The following is a 20,363-nucleotide window of genomic DNA, read 5'->3' as shown; positions in this document are numbered from 1 at the left end:
TTATTATTGTGTTAGAGCCCAGGATGCAGCGACGGCACCACGGCAAAATAGATATTGCATGATAGCGATAATAGAAAGAGAGGAGATGAAATATGCAGTCATTGGCAGTCTTACACCCACAGTCTACATCCGGGTGTCAGAGGAGGACAGCTAAGCGCCTAGCAACAGAGTCTCCTCCTCCGCCCAGGAGCAGAGCATCGCCTTGCTGCTCCGCCGGTCCTGGGAGCCAACACGTCGCACTGCTGGAGACCTGTAATCCTGGTCCTGCTGAAGGGATGGGAGGCACAGGAGAACGAGAGCCAGGACTGAGCGGGAAAGACTGCTGCAGTAAAATTACTAAATGGAAAATTTCTAAATGGACTCTGGTGCTCAAAAACATTTTGTCCAACATCAACACAAACATATGACTTCCTTGTAGTAGATTTAAAGAGACAATGATTACAAAAAAAAATCTGATTTTTATTGAATGATATGTGTGCTCTTGGAGTGGTAAGTAGTCTTGCAACATAGTCTAGCATTATAGAAAAGTCTGAGAGCTAGCTAAACATGATTATATCTATTGTGTAGACATCCTCCTAGTCATTCCTCTCATTATTGAACAATACAACACACTGAATGCAAACAGAAGGACACATCCTATACAACACATTATGAAAATGAGTTGCTTTCCTGCTATTTGTGCTTTCATCATTACATTCACTGGGTTTATGTAAAAAAAAACAAAAAAAAACAGCTATATTACAACTTATATTACATGTTTGTATAAAATATATTATATCCTACGTATTACAAAGTGTTAATTAATAATGCTAACAACCAAAAGTGCTTTTACAGTATCATTTGAAATGTACAAATCTGTATAAATATTTACAGGTAACGTATAGAGTGGTAGTGGCTGCTGCCGTCTCATCTCACCGGTAAGTATCGCAAGTGAAGCTAAGGTCGGTCACATGAACAACAGGATAGGCTCCAGCCGAGCGGCCAGTATCGTTTTCAGCACCCTCCCCTCTTCCTTTCTCCCAGTTCACACGGTTTGTCTTTTGAGCCACATACAGTATGTCACTCTCTCTACTCTCTCTCCCGCTCTCTCTCACACACACACACACACTATCCATATGAGGTATGTGGTTTGACTTCACAGGAAATGGTCTCACATTCTTCAAATCTCTTGTCTATCCAAGGTAGGCTGCAGGCAGCAGGTGGATGTTGGAACACAAAGGCGTTGGTGGAGGTGAGGTTTAGCAGACAGTGTGGTGCGGCGACAAGGGGCTGTCCAGGGTCTCGGTCGGAGACAGATCTGAACTCGAGCTTTTAAACATGGACGAGATGTGAAAGGCCTGGGGAACACACAAACGCACAAGCCACACCTTAAGTTTGAACAGACGGTGACATGTGGACATGCATAAACTCAAGCTGGCAAGGTTATACTGACCACCCAGTAAGCAGTCAGGGCTCCCTGTATGTAGCCGGTTAGCACGTCGGACGAGTGGTGCCTGTGGTCTGAGATGCGGGTCAGACCCGTGTAGACCGCCAACAGAACCAGGAAGAACTGCAGAGCCGGCCTCAGCAGCCGAGCCCCACGCCATGTCAACCGCGCCTGAAGGTAAAACTACGTGGCGAAAATCAATGTTAGTGTACAGAACAATAAGGTCAACATCTGTTAATGTAAACAATGACCAAGGATCTGCAGTTTACGTAATTCATGAGTGAGTTATTCAACATTTATGGAAACAGCTGAAATCCTAATTAGAAGGGTATCTGAATGTCATACTCTATTACCCTACAGGTATTTACTTGAAAGACTCTCATATTAAAGATTGGCCTTTACTGTATTCCTAATTATTCCCATTGTAAGTATAAATATGTATATTTTACCACAATTGACCTGTTGTGTACTTTTTTTAATTATATTTTGAGTTTCCTGTGCTGCTCAGCATGTCTACCCTTGTTTAGTGTCTAGCCTCATCAGCTCTGCCTTTGTGTTGCCAGTCCTCGTTATCTTGTTACCCGATCATCGTGTTTCCCTCCTTATTCCTGTTCCCTGCCCACTCCAGCTAGTTTTCCAGTGTTTCTACTTTGTTTCCTTGTTGGAAAATAAACATTTTATTGTTTAGTTTGTGTGTCCTGCACTTGGGTCCATCTGCCTGCTTCAAATGTGTCAGTAGATGCGCTTTGTGCCAATATTAACTCAACATGTTGACCTTGTTTGGATTTTTTTTTGGTGCCATACTCACCACTCTGTACTCTTTGAATGTGTTCATTAGTAAGTATAGGATGTATGGATGCAATTTGTGGTAACTTGATTGAATACAAAGCCTAATAACTTAATTTTAGGTTAGAGCCCCTCTCCAAGAACGAGCCTAAGACAGAATCGGGTAATGTGGCCATGATCAGATGGGGCACGTTTAAGCAGCCTGAGGCGGCTATTTAAAAATTCCTGACTCAATGCCTCACGTTTTTGCAGGAGCGCCCTTAACGCCTCGAGTTGAAGCTTTTTTCTGTCATTGTGGTGACTTTTGCTGGAGCTATGGAGGCCTGGAGGCAAATTAGTGCGATAGTTGAGATTTCGGTAAGTTGTCATCATTCATTTAAACTGGACTATTAATGCTCAGGTAGCATAAAGTTAAGAAAATGTTAGCACTCATTTGGTCCTGAAAGCCTTTATTATTTATTTATTTTAGTCGAGCATATACTATTACCAAACAAATGTGCACTTATTTAAACTGCCACCAACTTCCTTGCCACACAGAGAACATGAGGCCTGAGAGTCCAGGTTGGTGATACAGCCTTGTCATTGAGTCTCTCTCTTTATAAGATAAATACTGTCAAACACTCATTTATTGTAGTTGGTCCGGTCCTTATTTAAATACTGGCTATTATCTATAAATGGATGAGAGGCTTAATGTATTAAAATCTACAAATAGAGACAAATTCCCTCCAGATTCATGAGACGCAATGTGTCGAATACTGAACACAATTCATTGCTTCCAAGATTTAAAGTTATGGTGATCATGGTCTTGGATATGCCTTGTTTTCCATCTTCCTTCAAACCTTTTTAACAAGCAAGCCAAGACTGCCCACACACACACACACACACACACACACACAAACGCACGCACACGCACACAAGACATTATTATGCTGAATGCACACATGTACATCAGGCACATGCTCAGGGACACACTACCATAAACACATATAAATAAAGGAGACTGCGCGCGCGCGCACACACACACACACACACACACACACACACACACACACACACACACACACACACAATAGAGGAGAGCAGTGAGGCGGTGAGGCAAGGTCACACTCCTCCCACAGCAGAACAAAGCTGTCTCTGTTTGTCCCATTTCTCCTTTTAGTCCCTCGCTTTCTCGCTCTCCTCTTTCATTCCCTCGCTTTCAGCTGCTAACTGGGCGGATGATGGCTCCCTGTTTTATTCATTCTCTTTCTCCATTTTATAGCGAGATGGTAATTGGAAACTGAAGACAGTGATTTTTGTTTGCCAGTGTGTGTAGGAGAAAATGTGTGATAGATCAATAGAGAAAATAATACTCACTGCTAAATAGAGCAAAGTGTACATCGCAAAGGAAGCGTGACCAGAGAAGAAGGACTTCCTAAAAAAATGTAGAAGTATTTAGAATAACACAGAACAAATGCATACTTCACAACACTTTGTACATTAACACACACACACACTCACACACCTGGCCTCCTCTTCCAACCGGTGGTCGGGCTGGCGGCAGGTCACTGTTGTGACGTAGGTCCCAGGTGTGCAGTTAAGCGATGCATAGGTGACACCGCACACAGACAGGAAGTGCGGTCGCAGCCGCCCGACACTCAGCTTGGCCATGTTGGTCAGTGATTGGCCAACACAACAGCCGAACAGGAAGCAGCCCAGCTCCTTGTACAGAGAGGACACATACAGGTTCCTCACGAAGGCCTTGGAGCTGATGCCTCTGAAATGAACTCGGTAACACTCCCCGAGAGCGATCTGGAGGTGGAAGCATAGTCAGAACTATCATATTACATTCTCATCCTCACATTGTGTAAAATTAATAACGGACTGGACTGGCAAGACAGGGGTGATCCTTATGATGAGTACTCACAGTGAGGCCGGTGATGATGATGCCACCGGCGATGAGTAATTCATCCGGTATGGCCTCTCGATGCAGATAAGGATAGGTGATGCTGGGGTCCCCGCACATGAGGCCCCTCCTGTACGGACTCACTGCCTTCAGCTCACATGCAAAGAAAGGGATGGAAGCTGCACAGGAAGAGAAGGGAGATGATGTGATAGCCCAAGGATCACCAGTGGGAGTGTAGACATTCCTCTTTGTGATGGGAAAGTGGAGATGATGCGTGGGAGGAGAAAAGAGGAGCAAAACTAGAGGATGAAAAAATGCAATTTAATTAAGAAGAACCAAACATGATTGTCTTTCCAGCTCTTAGTCATGTGAAATTCGGTGTTATCTGAACATGCGCGCAGATGAGGTCTGGGTGTCGTTTTAAATTGATTCTAGAGGTTTGTGGTTCCGTACCAACATTTTAATTTGCCCCAAACTTTGGTGAGAGAGCCTTTAAAACTAATGCCATGCCAATCAACCTCAACTTTATGTTGTATGCTATCTACGAAATGTTAGCATGCTAACACGCTAAACTGAGATGCGACAATGGACAACTAGCATGCTAATTAACGCTGTCATTATTAGCATTGGTAGCATTTAGCTCAAAGCAGTGCTATGCCAAAGTACAGCCTCACGTAGCTGATAACATGGCTGTAGACTCTTAACAAAAGAAGTCAAACTTCTTCAAATTGCAATGTCAATTATATCAAAATCAGCAAGGCAAGAACTTTGCGGAAGTAAAATATAGCCTCAAACCAACAAAAAACATTTAAATAATCAGATTAAATTATGAAAATAATGTTTTTGAGACGACAAAGGCAGTGAAGTCGGATACCAAGCACATATGACGCCCTCAAAAGAAGGAGGTACCAGAAATGCATGGCTATAATAAAACTGGGAATATGAGATGAGGAGAGGGAAGGTCCAAAGAGGAATATAGTTTTACAGGAAAATAAGGGTGGGAACCCTGACTTATTTTCTTGAAACAATGCTTTGAATTGTGTGTGTGTGTATGTGTGTGTGTGTGTGTGTGTGTGTGTGTGTGTGTGTGTGTGTGTGTGTGTGTGTGTGTGTATTTCTGTTGATGAGAAGAGAAAGGGGGGTTGTTTGTGATAGTTCTCTTCCCTACAAAACAAAGAGCAAATGCCGCAGCAGACCAGAGCCAGAACCCGCCTCACACTGTCTCTGTTTGTCTCTTGAGTGTTTACCCCTCGATCTCTCTCTCTCTCTCTCTCTCTCTCTCTCTCTCTCTCTCTCTCTCTCTCTGTCTCTCTCTCTCTGTGTGTCTCTGTCCTGCATGCCTGCACATACAGTAGAGAAAGAGAGAGACAGACAGAAAGAGAGAGCGTCCCTCCCTTCTTTATATGTCAAATCTGTTGTTAATACAGATATCTCTCCGTCCAGCTTTTTCCAATTAGCCAACATTATATAACCTCCTCTAGTCATATATAGGGACCATGGGAGGGAGCAACACACACACACACACACACACACACACACACACACACACACACACACACACACGCACGCACAGTGGATCGTGCATGCATTTATTTATACCAAACACAATTCCCCCTGGCCCGGCTCTACCCTGAGAAGTGGAGGTTGTCATGGAAACTGCAGAATTCCCTGGGCAATGCACAAAGCAGCTGGCACGGAGAGCTCGAGAGCGCATGAGTGGAAAAAAGAGAGCAGGGATACATGCAGATGGAGACAGAACTTGAAAAACGTTCTTTCCTTGTGTTTCTCCGTATAAACTTGGTGTTAACTTGCTGCTCGCACTGCGAAGGCCCAAACGCCTGATCGTCACACCTGACTGTGGTCACTGTCTTTGTTGACTAAATAAAAAGTGACGGAAACAAAGCGGAACAGAACTCAACATGCAAAAGTTCACCCTCACCACAGATACTCTATAGGAATGAATACAAATGTTCACCAGTAGTTTCAACGTTAAAATTAAATGGTTATTATATGAACCAATATGCAGCCAATGATTACTTTAATTGTTGAATCATAACATGTATGCAAATGGTGAAAACGTCCATGAGGATCAGATTAGATGCTTGTTTTTGTCTGAGCAACACAACACAAGACTAAAGATATTCACAGTTATCACACAAGACAATGGAGAAGCAAATCCTTGCAATTGAGAGGCTGGAGCAATGAATACTCTGTAGTTTTGCTTAATACATTCCCTAAAAAGGTCCATTTACTATGCATATGGGTAAAAGAGACTTAACCACTATAAGCTGTTAACTTATACTCAGTTTATGCATGAGTGGACAAAATAACAGAAACACACTGCAATTGAATGCAAACACCAAACTCCACAGAGTCATATCACACCAAACAACTATTAACGTATGTGATGAAATTGTACAGGTGCTTTGGTCACATTGTGTTCCCTCCTGGTCCACTTCAACAAAGTAGGTTACAAGTGAAATAACAGTATGCTGATGAACATTGTGATATTTACCCAGGCAGAGGCAGAGGAGGTCTAAGCCGACCAGAAGTTTTCTTTTGGATAAAGCCGGACCCGTTATCTCAATGAGTTTCTTCCCCGTGTCGTTCTCCATCCCCATCCCAGCTGCGGCCAGGCTGCTCTTGTTGTCCGTCAGTTTGAGCTGGAGCTCCGCGCTGGAGACGGACACGCCGGCGCTCTGCATCGCAAATGTATCCAACATGACGAGTGGCTGCGGGTGGAAGCTCGGAGTAAAGAACTTGTTGGCATCAGAAACTTGGGAGCGCCCTTGAACTACTCATGTGCAGAGCTGCGGAGAGACTGGAAGTAAGTATAAGTCCACAAGTTGACACAGTATCTATGGAGCCCCCCACGCCACGTGCCGCCTCGATGTCAAAGTAAAGTGTCTTTTTTACGCATTTTGAATGTCATCACAGAGTCTGCAGGGCTCGCCCTGACTCGTTGCAGGGCACCCGTCACCTTGAAGATATGTCCCACGGTGGAGCGGAAAAAACTCCAAACTGGTTGTGCAACAGACAGACGCACTCTCTCCGTCTCTCACTCACTCTCTCTCTCTTCCGCTTTCTGTGCCCATAAGGTAGTTAATTAAGGGTGAGGAAATCCTTTCCATTACCTTAGATGAGAGGAAGTGCATTAAACGCATCAGTCACGGTGACGAAGGTTGACCCACATGCTGTAATATGGGATATATATGTCTTCATACCTTTCACCTGAACAACTAAAGTAAAACTAAACAATTGAACCGTAACTCAAGGATTAGAGAGTAGCCAGGTTAATATTTATATAGCCCACTGTTTTGATTATTTTTCCTCATATCTGTACATCTTAGTGACCATTTTAATTTCCATCCGTGTAAGCATCATGGCACATATCCAACAATGAATTCCTGTTTTCGATTTGATCATCACAGTTAAAAAATATGTGGGCAATCCATTGATAAATGCTTAATAAAAAGCAGAGGACATGAAACAGCAGATTTTCTGTTTCATTGTGTTGTTGCCATCTGACCTATAAGATGAACTTTGGCTGAGGGTCAACATGTTGTCCTACACGGGACGAAGAGAATTAACTAAGAAATATACCCAAACTCACTTTGTACTATGACCCTGTCCCAAAAATATGTATTTTCTTTTGTGAGTAACAGATCAATAAAAGGTTTTTCTTTTTTTTTTAGGCCTACAAGTTTGTGAGAAACGAAACATAATAGTTTTAAAATTGCATCACATAACTGCTAGTTCCTTTATTTACCGGAGGAGTGTAAAACATAAAGGAGTGAATGGGAATCTTTTAAATTTTAACTATCTGCTGTATGGGGCAGCAAAAACAATGCCATGGGAGATTTCAGAGAGAGAGAGAGAGAGAGAGAGAGAGAGAGAGAGAGAGAGAGAGAGAGAGAGAGAGAGAGGGAGTGTGAGAGAGTACTTGTACTTTTCTAATTGTGAAGAAGTGAAAACAGTGACAGTGACTTCCTTTTGAAAAAAAGTCCAGCAGATCACGATGGTGTTTTTTTTGTTTTAACCGAAAGGTTTTAACGTAATCCTGACCTCAGATTATCAACTATCGGTATGAAAACTGTGTATTCATGCATGTGTGTGCACAAATATATTGATTTATAATTATAGCAATTGGTTGCTTATAGGTTATGAATTCATGGTCTAATTTCTTGATATCATTTCTAATATCTTGTTGATGTTCATTTAGTAAATTATCATCCCATTTGGAGTAAAATAGACGAGAAAGCAGGGTATGCTAGGGCGGGTTTGTGATTGACAGGTTGATATCACTACCAGAGCCATATACTCAGTCTCTCCGCCACTCCTCCGCAGTCCTAATATGGTCACTTTCTTTCGCTGGTTGCGAAAAAACAAGATGGCGACGCCCAAAATGCCGAACTTCAGGCTTCAAAACCGCAGTCCATAAACGTAATTTTGGTTATTTTTAGTTTTGCAAGGGAAACAAACCGGCCTCCTGAACAAAATTCCTGCTTTATTTGACGCAGCTACCTCTTCTGCTGCCCGACCTGTGTGGTTATCTTGCTCTTTAATCTAGTTCAGTCACTCAACCCGTAATGCCGCGTGTGGTTACGTTTCATACACACGCACTGAACAAGCTTGTTACAATGACACTTTGGGTGTCGGAACAGGTTGGATCACTTCCTCTTATGACAGCTGGAAAAGCAGAGAGGACTCCATATTTCTTCATCAGCAGATGTATTACCCAACAAGACGGGTGAAATACTTCCACAAACACACAGATTTCCCCCAGCACTATATTTAGTAATATAACATGAAAGTGTGTCATGACAAACAATTGCTGCTGGTTTCGTGCGAGATTTAGCTTTGTTAAGCAAATCTGGAAACATGTGAGGACTTCATCTGTGTGTGTGTGGTTGTGCCTGGTGGTGTGCTCATGTTTGACCATGTGTGGTTAGGTTTTTAGGGAACAGAAGACATGGGTTTTTGCCCTGCAGGAGCATCTGACCTTCTGCTCACGTTACGTCATATTTGTTATGCTTAACATACCTTTCTTATTTTGTCTGTTTCAGGCTGACTTCTCCATATCATTCTGTCACTCCTCCACAGAAACATATACCCCACATGTTTTCCCACGATCTTTTGTCACTTGTCAGTCCTCACGGGGTTGTCATTACTGGAGCAGTGTGCACATCATAAGGTTATAGATCATGTTTTATGGGAAACCTAAGTGTGATGGAGGAAGTCAAATGTATGTGTATAGCATTATAACGAACAACGTCTCAGTGGGCCGACCTTCAACGTCAAAGCTTCCAGACCCAATCCAAGCTCTCTAAGAAGATGACAGGAAACTCACCAAAATAAAATGGAGGGGAAAGCATAGGCCGTAACGCGGAAGAGGAAATTTAAAGGGTGATTCTCTCCTTCTCAACTGTGGGAAAGTTAGATAACATGAATAGAAAGTTCAAGCAGAGGATGAACATGGAATCTGTAATAGTTGGAGGAGTTTTACGGAGAGTCAGGGCAGCAGAGTTGGATCAGGCTAATGTAAAATATTCTTTTAATATTATACAATATCAGCTGCAGTATACTCAAAGTACTGAATGAAATAAGTACATCTACTCAGTTACTTTCCATCTCTTTAAATTGATTGACAGAATAAATATAATAATGAACTTGTTTGCTGTTGATGTTGTATACCTGCAAGAACACAAATAATATATTCATAAAATATATTACACAACAAAATAATACTGTATATATAAATGTATGATATTATTATTATTATGAATATTGTGGTAGGGATTGTTTGACAATAAAGTCAGTATATTTCTTTGTTTACTTTTTGTAATGTCATTGTTATTCAGGCAAATTGATTTTATAGGTTAATCTTTTACTCTCTTTACTTTACTTATTTAACAATATGTTTATTCTTTTACGGATGGTTGTGATCATTGCAATAATTCCTTGAAACGATTAAAAAAATAACGCATTGACGTTGACTTTAGAAGTAATATGAAACATGTATGTACAGATAAAACTATAAAATATCATATTGACTTAATAACAGGAACAATATTTTGTAATATGTTCTGAGTATGGATACATTTCCTGTTGCACAACTGAGAACCTTACAACAGAATACAAATATTTTTTGCATTAAAACGTTTGATTTTAAAACATTGTGTGTCCACATAATCAGTGACGCACAATTATGTGAACACACATATTTGGAGCAGCTGCACACTTCAAACTTGACAACATCACAAGTTTGAGGTTTATGCTGCAATTCTTTGTACTCGTAAAAAAAACACTGACACAGTAAAGTGCAATAAAACATTGAAGTCATTAAAGTAGACTTGAGTTTGCCAACATAAACATGCCGGAATCACAACAACGTTGCTTTTGCTTTAACATCGTTGAAGCTGCCATTTTAAGTTCCATTCAGTTTACTTGTGCTTCTTTGCGAGCATGCAGTATAAGCTGTCTCCTCCTACGTTCTCACGGATTCTTATAGGAGTCCATAATTTCCCAAGCAAATGCACTGGAATGCATGTAGGTTGGAAGTCAGGAATACAGACTTGGAAGTATCAACTTCCGACTTGCAATTGATTGCAGCACTATTTCTCTGCTTTCCGGCTTTGAAAGAGAGGAGCTCATGTTCCCAGATATTGATTAAACTTCCTAGGCCACAGAAATAACATGTTGGAATTCTTCATATAGGTGGCGTTCCCCTTTTAAAAACAGACAATAACACATTGAGTTGACCTTTGGAATTTCAAGAGCCTTCGATTAAACCACAGCCGTGAATAATGCAATCTCAGCATGTTTCTCAATGAGTTCCCGCTTTACAGCATCTTTGCAGGACTGGTTCCTGAAAAATATAAATACAATTACTGTGACATCTCTTTTTATTTCTCAACCTTAAGTTACAATGCATTTTCTTCACATTTAAATGCAGTCCACATACACATAAAATGTACATTACATCATATGCTGTTTTCTGAATGTTCATATAAACCTATAACCTATAGTATACACTGATTAGTGTCTGCTTTGGCATGTTAATCTTTTATCAGCAGCACAGTGATCTCAAACATATATGTCTCTCTTGAAATAATCGTGCACTTCTCTTTTGTAACAGCCACAAACATTCCCTTCGCATTTCTCTCTTTGTAAAGTGTGCGGATCTGATCAGCTGACTGTTGTTTTGATCAGCATGGAGCATGTGATTACCATAAATCCCAGAGTAAACTCTCCTGTAGGCGGCGGGGGCTGAATGGATCCCCACCTTACGACAGAGGGAAAGCCCTCACCAGTGTAGTTACTGGTGAGGGCTAAATGACAGGTGTAAAATAGTGTCCATTGTGTGATCTCTCTCTCTCTCTCTCTCTCTCTCTCTCTCTCTCTCTCTCTCTCTCTCTCTCTCTCTCTCTCTCGATCACACACACACACACACACGCGCGCCCACACACACAGCTTTCTTTGGCCTGATGATGAAATACCTATTGAAAAATGCCCGACCCTATTCCATGTCGCAAACGCGAGCACACACATGTGCGCGCGCAGCCAACTGTTTCTTCTCTACATTGAGTTGACAGAAAGAAAGAAAAAGCTGCTATAGTATTTCCATAATAATATAATAATAATGCAACCAAGTGCAAATAAGGTTTTCATTATCTCCATTGTGCTACTTTTGCCAGCCGAGTGAGGTTCCAAGTGGAGTGAGAACTGTGTCGGAATGTAGCCTATAGTGATGCTGGAGGATGTGCTGTTTCTCTCCCTTTCGTTTTCCACCGCGCGCGCTGCCTTTGGGGCGCAATTGCGCAAGCTGAGGGAGAGCCGTGGAAAGTCTGTGCGTCTCGTTTTCGATGGAGGGGGCGTGTGTGAGACTGCGAGAGGGAAATCCATGACTTCCGCGTTTTTCCTCCGTGTCTGAAACTACAGTACAGTGGACTATAAAAAGCCATCATGGTGCTCACCGACATGACATTCACATTAGGACTTGGACTTGGCTGTGTGGTAACAAGAGGACTATCTTTGAGGAGGTTATCACCTGGAGTTGTGCAACTTAAAACCAAAGCCTTGTATTCGCTTAAGGAAAAATCCTGACTGCTTGCACAGTTTCCCTAAAAGCTCAGGCATCCTACTGCCAATCGATGGGGCACCAAGATAAAGACGTGGACGTGGAGTCTCTCCGAAAGAGCGGCCGCCGCCGTGGAAGTTGCCTGGACGTTTTTCTCGTCGTGTCAGTGATTTTTCTGTTCGTGGCGGTGACAGCTGGCGCAGCCGGAGGAGTGATGGTTGTGATGGAGCTGCGGTCCAAACTGGAGCGTCCGTCGTTTGTGTTGGAGGCGTCAAAGCTTTCAGGAGATAGACTCGACCACACATACAAGGTAAACACATGGCTCATATTATTACAATTACTACTATCACCTGTTTATTCCCCGCTTTAAAAAGACCGAGCCATGTCTTCTGCACATACATTTAATCCACTTCATCTATTCTGCTTTTTTTTCTCTCCAACAGATGCAGAACTTTGTCTATCTGGAAGCCATCTCAAGTAAGTTTATCTGAAATTTCACAATGTTTTTCGCTATGCCGAATCATTTCAGACTTATATAACTGGAACAATACTTAAATATAACTATCAAGCCTGGTCTTGAACTTTGTAAACATCATGTAAATGAGATGCATTTGTCTCCTCCTGCAGGCGAGTTGAAATCCTCCACCATGCAATGGGCTCCGGTCAAGTCTGATGCTATGAGTTCTGTGGGAAGCAACTACTTGTTTGACGCAGAGCAGCATTCGCTGAAGGCCGAGCGGGCGGGGATCTACTTCATGTACATCGGTCTGAACCTCACATGCACCTACAACTGCAGCGCGGGCCTCCTCACCGTGCGCGTGGCCGATAAACTCACCTGCGAGGTGCAACTTCCGGAAATGGCGGCTTCAACACCTGTGAGCAGAAAGTGCTGGACAGTGAGCAAGCTGGAGGGACAGAAACTGCTGACTCAGATGACTGTACCGAAGGAGGGGCTGGAGAACTGGAGACTGGAGCTGAGTAGCTCAGGATTTGGGATGTTCCTCGTAGACTGATGTGCACGCATGCAGCTGTCACGAAGATACAGATGTGCTGTCACGAAGATACAGATGCGCCTGTTGACCTTCAGGTCGTAACTTAAGAACAACACCGGTTTGTGTTTCCTTAAAGTCCAAGTAGGTGAAAATGGACAGGGGCCGATGCCGTATTCAAAGCTATGACCACATTTCATGCAAACTACGACGATGAAGCTTGGCAGGATTTTCAGGTGAAATCTGAAGAGAAATTGCATTTATGATAATGCAAACAGCATGTGGAAAAGACTAGACACTCACCTTGTTCTGTATAAATGTGCATACAGTATGTTACTCTGTATATATTTATTTGATAATATAGAACTATTTATGTACAGTATATTTATTTATGTATATATATTTATGGGCATTTATTTTGATGTAGATATCACTACATTAATGTTGATGTGCAATACACTGCAAGTTTATTCAGCCTACATTTAGTCAAATGTGATTGTATAGCTCTTTCTTTCATTTTATAAATGGCTGGGGGCATAAAGTAGAGGCTTACAAACATGTGTGATTATGATTCTGCTCCAAAACCTCAACAAGCTCCTCGGGGGCCTCATTTAGATCTTGTAGTTAAAGTCATTTAAACGCTGTATCAATGATGAGTAACGCCCTGCACTTAAAATAACTTTCACAGAAACAAGGTCCCATTAAAATGATCCTTCTGTAATCGTTACAAAGATATGTTTATGTTTTATGTGGACACAAAAACAAAGTTTTGTATTTGAAAGATATGTAAGTCCTATGGACAAACTACACATTGTTGAATGCATTTTGTCGTAATCCATATTAAACGCTGAGTTCATTTTGGTGTGAACAGTAGAAAATGACGAGTGTGAAAGTGATTGTAAAAAGGTTTCAAGTGGAATATATGAAAAGTGTATATGTAAGGGAAAGTTCCCTGCTGTTACAGCGCATAGCGGGAACTGCACGGACGTCACTTCCTGTTTATTTACCAAACAGTGTGGGTTAGGAAAAAACTCTTATGTGGGCCAGCAAACAAACATGATAACACATCGTGTGTGACATAAACCCAAGAGAAAACCCAAGTTACCTGCTGTTTCAGGATACGAGTTTCCGCTTTTATTTAGTCAGAGCACACAAGGAAGGCAGGCTCAAATATCTAAGAAGAAATGCTGGATGCGATTTAAAGAATTATGAAAATGTCTGCTCATTCCCCTCTATTTATATTATTTATGGCAAATCACTGATCATCGTTTTTTCCCAAACTCAGAAACTAAGTATAATTCATTGATTATGAAAGCTACACATCAGTGGCTCAAGGTGTTAGACCTGTGTTTTACCTGTGAAGTGGGTCTCTGTTTTGTTTATATATTACCAACAAGTAAACATGGATGTTAACAATCTTTGAAAATACCAAAAAAATCGACTTTGCAAATGCTTTATGAGGAAGCGAATGCATTCAACCCATGTGTTTGACCTCAACAATGTGTTTTAGTGAGTAATGATGAATTTAAACCGAATATTGTAACAAATCTCCACTAAAGAGGCATTTACAAGGTACAGGTGCATACAACATTTGCAAAGCCTGTCTTTTTTTAAACGTATTTTAAGTCCTGCACTGCTTTCATCTATATGTTAACTTCTGGCTTTATTCTTCTTCTCTGTCTTTGTTGGAATATTTTTGCGTTTCTTGGTGAACTACCAGCACCTGTTGATCAGTGGAGCGGAGTGTGAAACCTTTGGAGGTTAGTTATATACTCTTTAGTAGTTTATGCATCATATTTTACAAGCTGAATATGTAATGAATGCAAAATCAAGTAAATCACAAAAAAAATTGTAAAACAGTTACAGCACTTGAGCAAATACACTTGAAATCTTCCAAAGCTGCAAGAAAGAAACGCAGCAAGATGAGGTGTATGTTTCTGCAGAGCTTTCATGCTCAAGCTGCAAGAGAATCATCTTGTTGTGTGTTTGTTTCCCACAGATGTTTATCTGCATTTCAGAGCAGGAAATGACCCAAATAGTTTAGCAGCTTCTGAGGTCAGCCTCTCCACTCACATACATGGCTACCTGTCTGTCTACCTGTTTATATGGTTTCCTGTGTCTTCACGCTATTCTCATGTGTTTGTTACGCTTCACTTTCTGCGCTCCCTTTTCAAACCAATTCCCTTGTTGGTTACCGAACTCTCCTTTACTTAGCTTCTCGGTACCTACATGTGTTTTTCCTTTACATTTGACACCATGCTGCAGTGTATGCAACACTTTCCCCTGTACCGTGAGAAGAGCTGAGTCAGCCACACCAACTCTAGCGCCTCAGCAACTCTTCCCCTCCATCCTCTCCTCAGTGCATCCTTACTCAACCACATCCTGCTCTTCTCAAACCCACACAAACACAGTGAGAGAGGTGTTGGAGTATGTTACATATCTATAAATCTGCAACTGTGTTATGTGGCTAGCCTCGGTGTGCTTGATCTAAGCGCCTTCAAAACAGTCCTTTATTTATTTTGCACTGTTTATCACGTGGGACGCAAAGAAATCTGTTCCTATAATCCACAGAATATCTCTTTGATTCTTGTTACCTGTCCAAACAATGGCTTTACCAGGAGCTCAAGCCTCCTCACTCGTGTTTGATAAGAAACCGTATTTTATTCACATAACAAAATATGCAACATTGTAGGATTATATCATCTGAATATCAGATACTTTTTTTATAATATGCTTTTCCATAAGGGAGTCAAATACATTAATTTAGGACAGTATAATTTAGATTATATATCATGTATATATTAGATATACAAAATTCATCACAACAAATGGTGTAAATTACATAACACAGAGAAGTATACAATCCGATCTCAATGTGGGACAGAGGTGTTATTGCAGAATTTTGCCTGAATATATCATGAAAGCCCCCATGAGATTGTCAGTAGGTCCTGGACGCATGTTGTCTATACTCTCCAAGGTGACAAACACTTTATCTCCACTCTGCAGGTGGAAGATCCCAGCCAGAAAACTGCTCCACAGATCCCCCTTGTCTGAAGCCTTTGCACTGGTCTGGCAGCGGGAACTGGAGGTAAAATGCCCGAGATGTCAGAAAGCAAACTCACCGCAACACAATGAAGACAGCATTGATATCAGTTTGCCTTTAAAAACACAGATGACAAAAGCTACATACTGGTTGCACCCAAGTAAGCAGTTGTAAGCAAATGTGCTCCGACAGAGGAAGGAAGTAAGGAGCGGTGACACTGACTAACCTTTTTGATCTCATAAGTTCTATAGAACTGTCGTAGGCACGGGTGTCTTTCATGACCTTGTGCTGGGTAAGCAAACACGGCTTTTCAGCATTTAACGTCACTTTGGAGTAGAGGTAGTAGTAACCTTCCTTCTCCACCAACAACTGGCCGTTGTTGTAGCCCATGTTGTGGGTGACGGTTTCGCCGTCTATATTTTCCCACAGCACCACGTTGTTCTCCCCCACAGGAGTGTTGGAGCCTGAGATTACGATGAGATAGAAGAGAGAAAAGAGTTGTTGTGAGCAAAGAGAATTAGGAATAACAGTTTGGATGAATCATTGGGGTCATATTCAGTATTCTGGTTTGAGCGGTAAGAAGGTTTCAAACCTATCAGTTGAGCAAACGGCCTCTGTTGGACCTGATCCAGATGTGGTGGCACTGTGGGGATGGCATTTGATTCTGTGCAAGAAAGCAGGGTCAGACCAACCAATCAATCAATGTCAAAACTTCACATGAATTCACATGACATATTTTCCAAGTTTGCAAAAAAATATACTTTTTTGCTGATTAATTCAGACATATGTCTGTGGCTCATCATAATCAATCATGAAAAAAAGAGAGTAACTCAATACCTTTATGTCCCACTTGACTCAATATGGTGCCACCCTGAAACGGAAAATAAGAAGTGTTGAATCCGAACACGCCCAGCACACATCTGGCAGTGTAACACCTGACTCGAACGCCCACACTTACCTGCTGGCCAGATGTTTGGGGATGGGACAGGTTATGGCAGAGAGGATGATATTTACAGAGGGACAATTCCTGGAGGGAGAGGAAGTTAAAAGATAGTGTGAGACTTGCATAATGAACACACGGGTGAGTAATGCACTCGGTGTGTGTTTGAGAGCAATGAGTCAAAAGTTCAACACGTAATAACAGGAAGTGTCCAGCCTCGGGGAAAGCAATAGAAAAGTACACCAAAAGAATGACATATCGTCATTTGACACAAACAAATATTGATGGCCCTGTTAAAACAAAACAACAGAAGATACATTTTAAATTAGTTTTTTTAATAAAAGTTATTTGTTGGTTTCATTGACCACAGTTGTTTGCCTTCATGTGAGATAATGTAATAATGTATAATAATAATAATAATAATAATAATAATAATAATAATAATAATACATTTTCATTTTCATAGCACTTTAAACGGTACTTAAAGCACTAAACATGGTAAAGACAAACATTAGAAGCAACAATAAGAAAAAGAAAGATGACAATAGTGAGAAAAAGTCAAAAACTAGTATTACAGGTTAAAAGCAGATTTAAATAAATGGGTTTTACGTGCTGTTTTGAAAGTGGCGAGTGATGGAGATGAAGTGCCAACGTTCTGTCTCGGATAAGAGCCACTGAGAAATTCAGTGGTAAAGCGATGAGAGGATATTGATCAGATTTTTGTATTAAATGCTAAGTGTACACATGCAAAGTGCAACATAATAGAGACAGGTGTATAAGAAACATTATGAAACTATCTTAGAAAAGTGAAGTTATGCTGTGGGTTTTCACTTGAGAGAAAAGAAAGGGAAGTAGAACTAGAGAAAGAGTCCATTTGACACATTTGTCATTATAGACCTTTAACTAAAAGAGCAAATCCCCACCCACGCGCTCAGTTGTCCGCAGTAGTGTGTTTGTCCGGTTATGACGTAGGGAAAAGTAGGGACATTTTCGGTAATAGGAATTTCCATGTGCTCCAAACACAGGCACTTCTCCTGTCACTCAGATTATCACACAAGCACATACACATACACACACACACACACACACACACACACACACACACACACACACACACACACACACACACACACACACACACACATACACACACACAAACATGCAGGCGTCAGCCTCACCTCTGTTTTTTTGTATAGTCTGTAGATGAAACATCCCTCGACAGCAAGTCCCAACAGGGTGAGTCCCACCAGCAGCAGAAGACACTTGTGGCCTACTCTCGCCCATCTCGATCCCTTCCCACTGGATACGGAGATGTAGCTCGCTTGTGTGTCCACCACGAACACCTGGGGGCATGCACCTGCACCGCCCTCTGCCATCCCACCAGATTACACCCCAGCTAGGATGTTAGGGATAAAGGTCAAAGGGCCTGATGGGGTGAGAAAGGGAAAAAGACAGGGTTAGAGTTAGGTAAAGCAAAGGAACAGGGGACAAAAAGGCAGAGAGACGATAACAAACAAAAGAATAAAGACAAGGCATCAAGCGACTGATGCGATGCAACCTGCAACCAGCCTCTGGGAAACAAAGTGATGTCTTCATACCCTCACTACTGCAAGAAGAGACAGCTATTTGACGTGTGTCAAATAGATCCAAAAGACATTTCCTATTTTTACACTTTTTTTTTTTTTTTACAGTTCAGGAAGAGATTACCTTGGATTTAAATGTGCACTAGTTGTTCCTACACAGCTCAGTCAACCATCCAGCAGCACAGGGCGGTTGTCACACACACTTCTGAAACTCCTTAGGGACATAAAATGCCAAAAACTGTTTTTAAAATACATATTGAAATTAAAATAACATTACAAACATTCTGTTATATATCACTGTGTATCATTGCTTTATTTTAGATGTCTCACCTTCTGAGAAGAAGAAAATCCTCTGTCTGCACTGCCAGTACTGATCTCCCTCACCTCTTGTGTTTGCTCGCCTGCTGCCAACTATCACTAATAATGCTTTTGAGGCAAGCTAATGTAAGACGTGTCAGGAAGAAAGAGGAAATGAACATGACAGAGAGAGAGAGAGAAAGAAAGAGAGTGTGTGAGTGAGTGAGTGAGTGAGTGAGTGAGTGTGCGCGGGACACTCCCCACAAATATAGTTAGTTATAGTTGCCACTTCCTTTTCTCACTTTTCGTTTTTTCAGCATGTCATGTTCTCTTGAACACTTTTGGTTTGTTTGTCTGTCGCCATTTTCTGTTCGTCAGCTGTGTGATGTCTTTGAAATAGTCGAGTTGGATGTGGAGGAGGAGTTGAGTGGGGTCAAGTGGTTAAATTCACACCAGTATACTTTTGACTGCTATACCACAGCTGCACTATGTCACCCACACTGTCCTCTTCATCTGTACGTTAATGCAGCAGAGCCTCTTCCCACACTGTCAGTGTTCTCACATATCATAATATATATTCATAAGACATGTGTTATTCTTTGGTGTAAGTCGTGGGTCTCTCATTCCTGCTGAGCAACCTGCAGTGATTGAAGATGACTAATGTGTTGCAGAGGTTTAAGAACTGTGAAGCAGACAGTCCTCATGTGCAAGACCTCATGTGGCAACACTTTTTTTCTCATATTTACGGTCATTGTTTTGTTCAAAAGTTGCTTCACTTTTTATTCTTCCCTTTTCCCCTCATATCTTTTATCATGGGTGATTTATCGTTACTTGTTTTCTGTTTTGAGGTACAGCATGCTTTTGCCTGCTTTGTCCATATGTGACATCACATCAATGTAATTCCTCCTGTTGCATGCATGTGGACAGCTGAGCAGAAGTGCAGAAATGTCTGGAATCCATGTTGGTTATCGAATATTTTTCTTTCTCTTTTGTTCTTCCTCTTATTCCTTTCTTTACAATAGAACCAAGTGTTCTGATAAATACTTTCCTATCTCTCTCTTTAATGCTGTATGCGGTTAGTATTGCATGTTTTCTTCTGTTTCTCTGCTGTGCATTGAAGAGTCAATAAAGTATTTCACTTACGAAAGGAGATGATTCAGGCTTTTCTTCTTTGCTGTAGGAGGGGGCAGTTTGACATGACAGACTCCACATGTCGAAACTACGCAACATACTCTCTGACTCACTTTCTACCCACACATTATAACACATAAACACATAAACACACAAACACGGCACACACATGCACGCACACACACACACACACATGCACACTG

At 41.5% G+C, this 20,363-nt stretch overlaps 2 protein-coding genes across 2 annotated transcripts; both read right to left on the bottom strand.

The window, feature by feature from the left end:
- Positions 1-481: 481 nt before the first annotated feature.
- On the bottom strand, positions 482-6,820 carry LOC306737634 (phospholipid phosphatase 3-like; the record flags this gene model as incomplete). The annotated part of the gene is made up of 6 exons (XM_079219383.1): positions 482-1,337; positions 1,433-1,609; positions 3,569-3,626; positions 3,717-4,003; positions 4,119-4,276; positions 6,613-6,820. The coding sequence occupies 6 exons, from the start codon at positions 6,818-6,820 to the stop codon at positions 1,239-1,241; spliced, it is 987 nt and encodes a 328-aa protein (XP_079075509.1). The 3' UTR covers positions 482-1,238.
- A 9,235-nt stretch (positions 6,821-16,055) lies between these two features.
- Positions 16,056-18,525, bottom strand: LOC306737468 (tumor necrosis factor ligand superfamily member 14-like; the record flags this gene model as incomplete). Its single annotated transcript, XM_079219202.1, has 6 exons — positions 16,056-16,248; positions 16,436-16,673; positions 16,802-16,873; positions 17,047-17,080; positions 17,168-17,236; positions 18,328-18,525. 6 exons carry the CDS (start codon positions 18,523-18,525, stop codon positions 16,056-16,058), a joined length of 804 nt encoding a protein of 267 aa, XP_079075328.1.
- Positions 18,526-20,363: the final 1,838 nt, after the last annotated feature.

This window comes from Taurulus bubalis (assembly GCF_910589615.1).
Source record: "Taurulus bubalis genome assembly, chromosome: 6".
NCBI lineage: Eukaryota > Metazoa > Chordata > Actinopteri > Perciformes > Cottidae > Taurulus > Taurulus bubalis.
The sequence above is the reverse complement of the archived record's forward strand: the minus strand, read 5'-3'. Positions and strand labels throughout refer to the sequence as shown.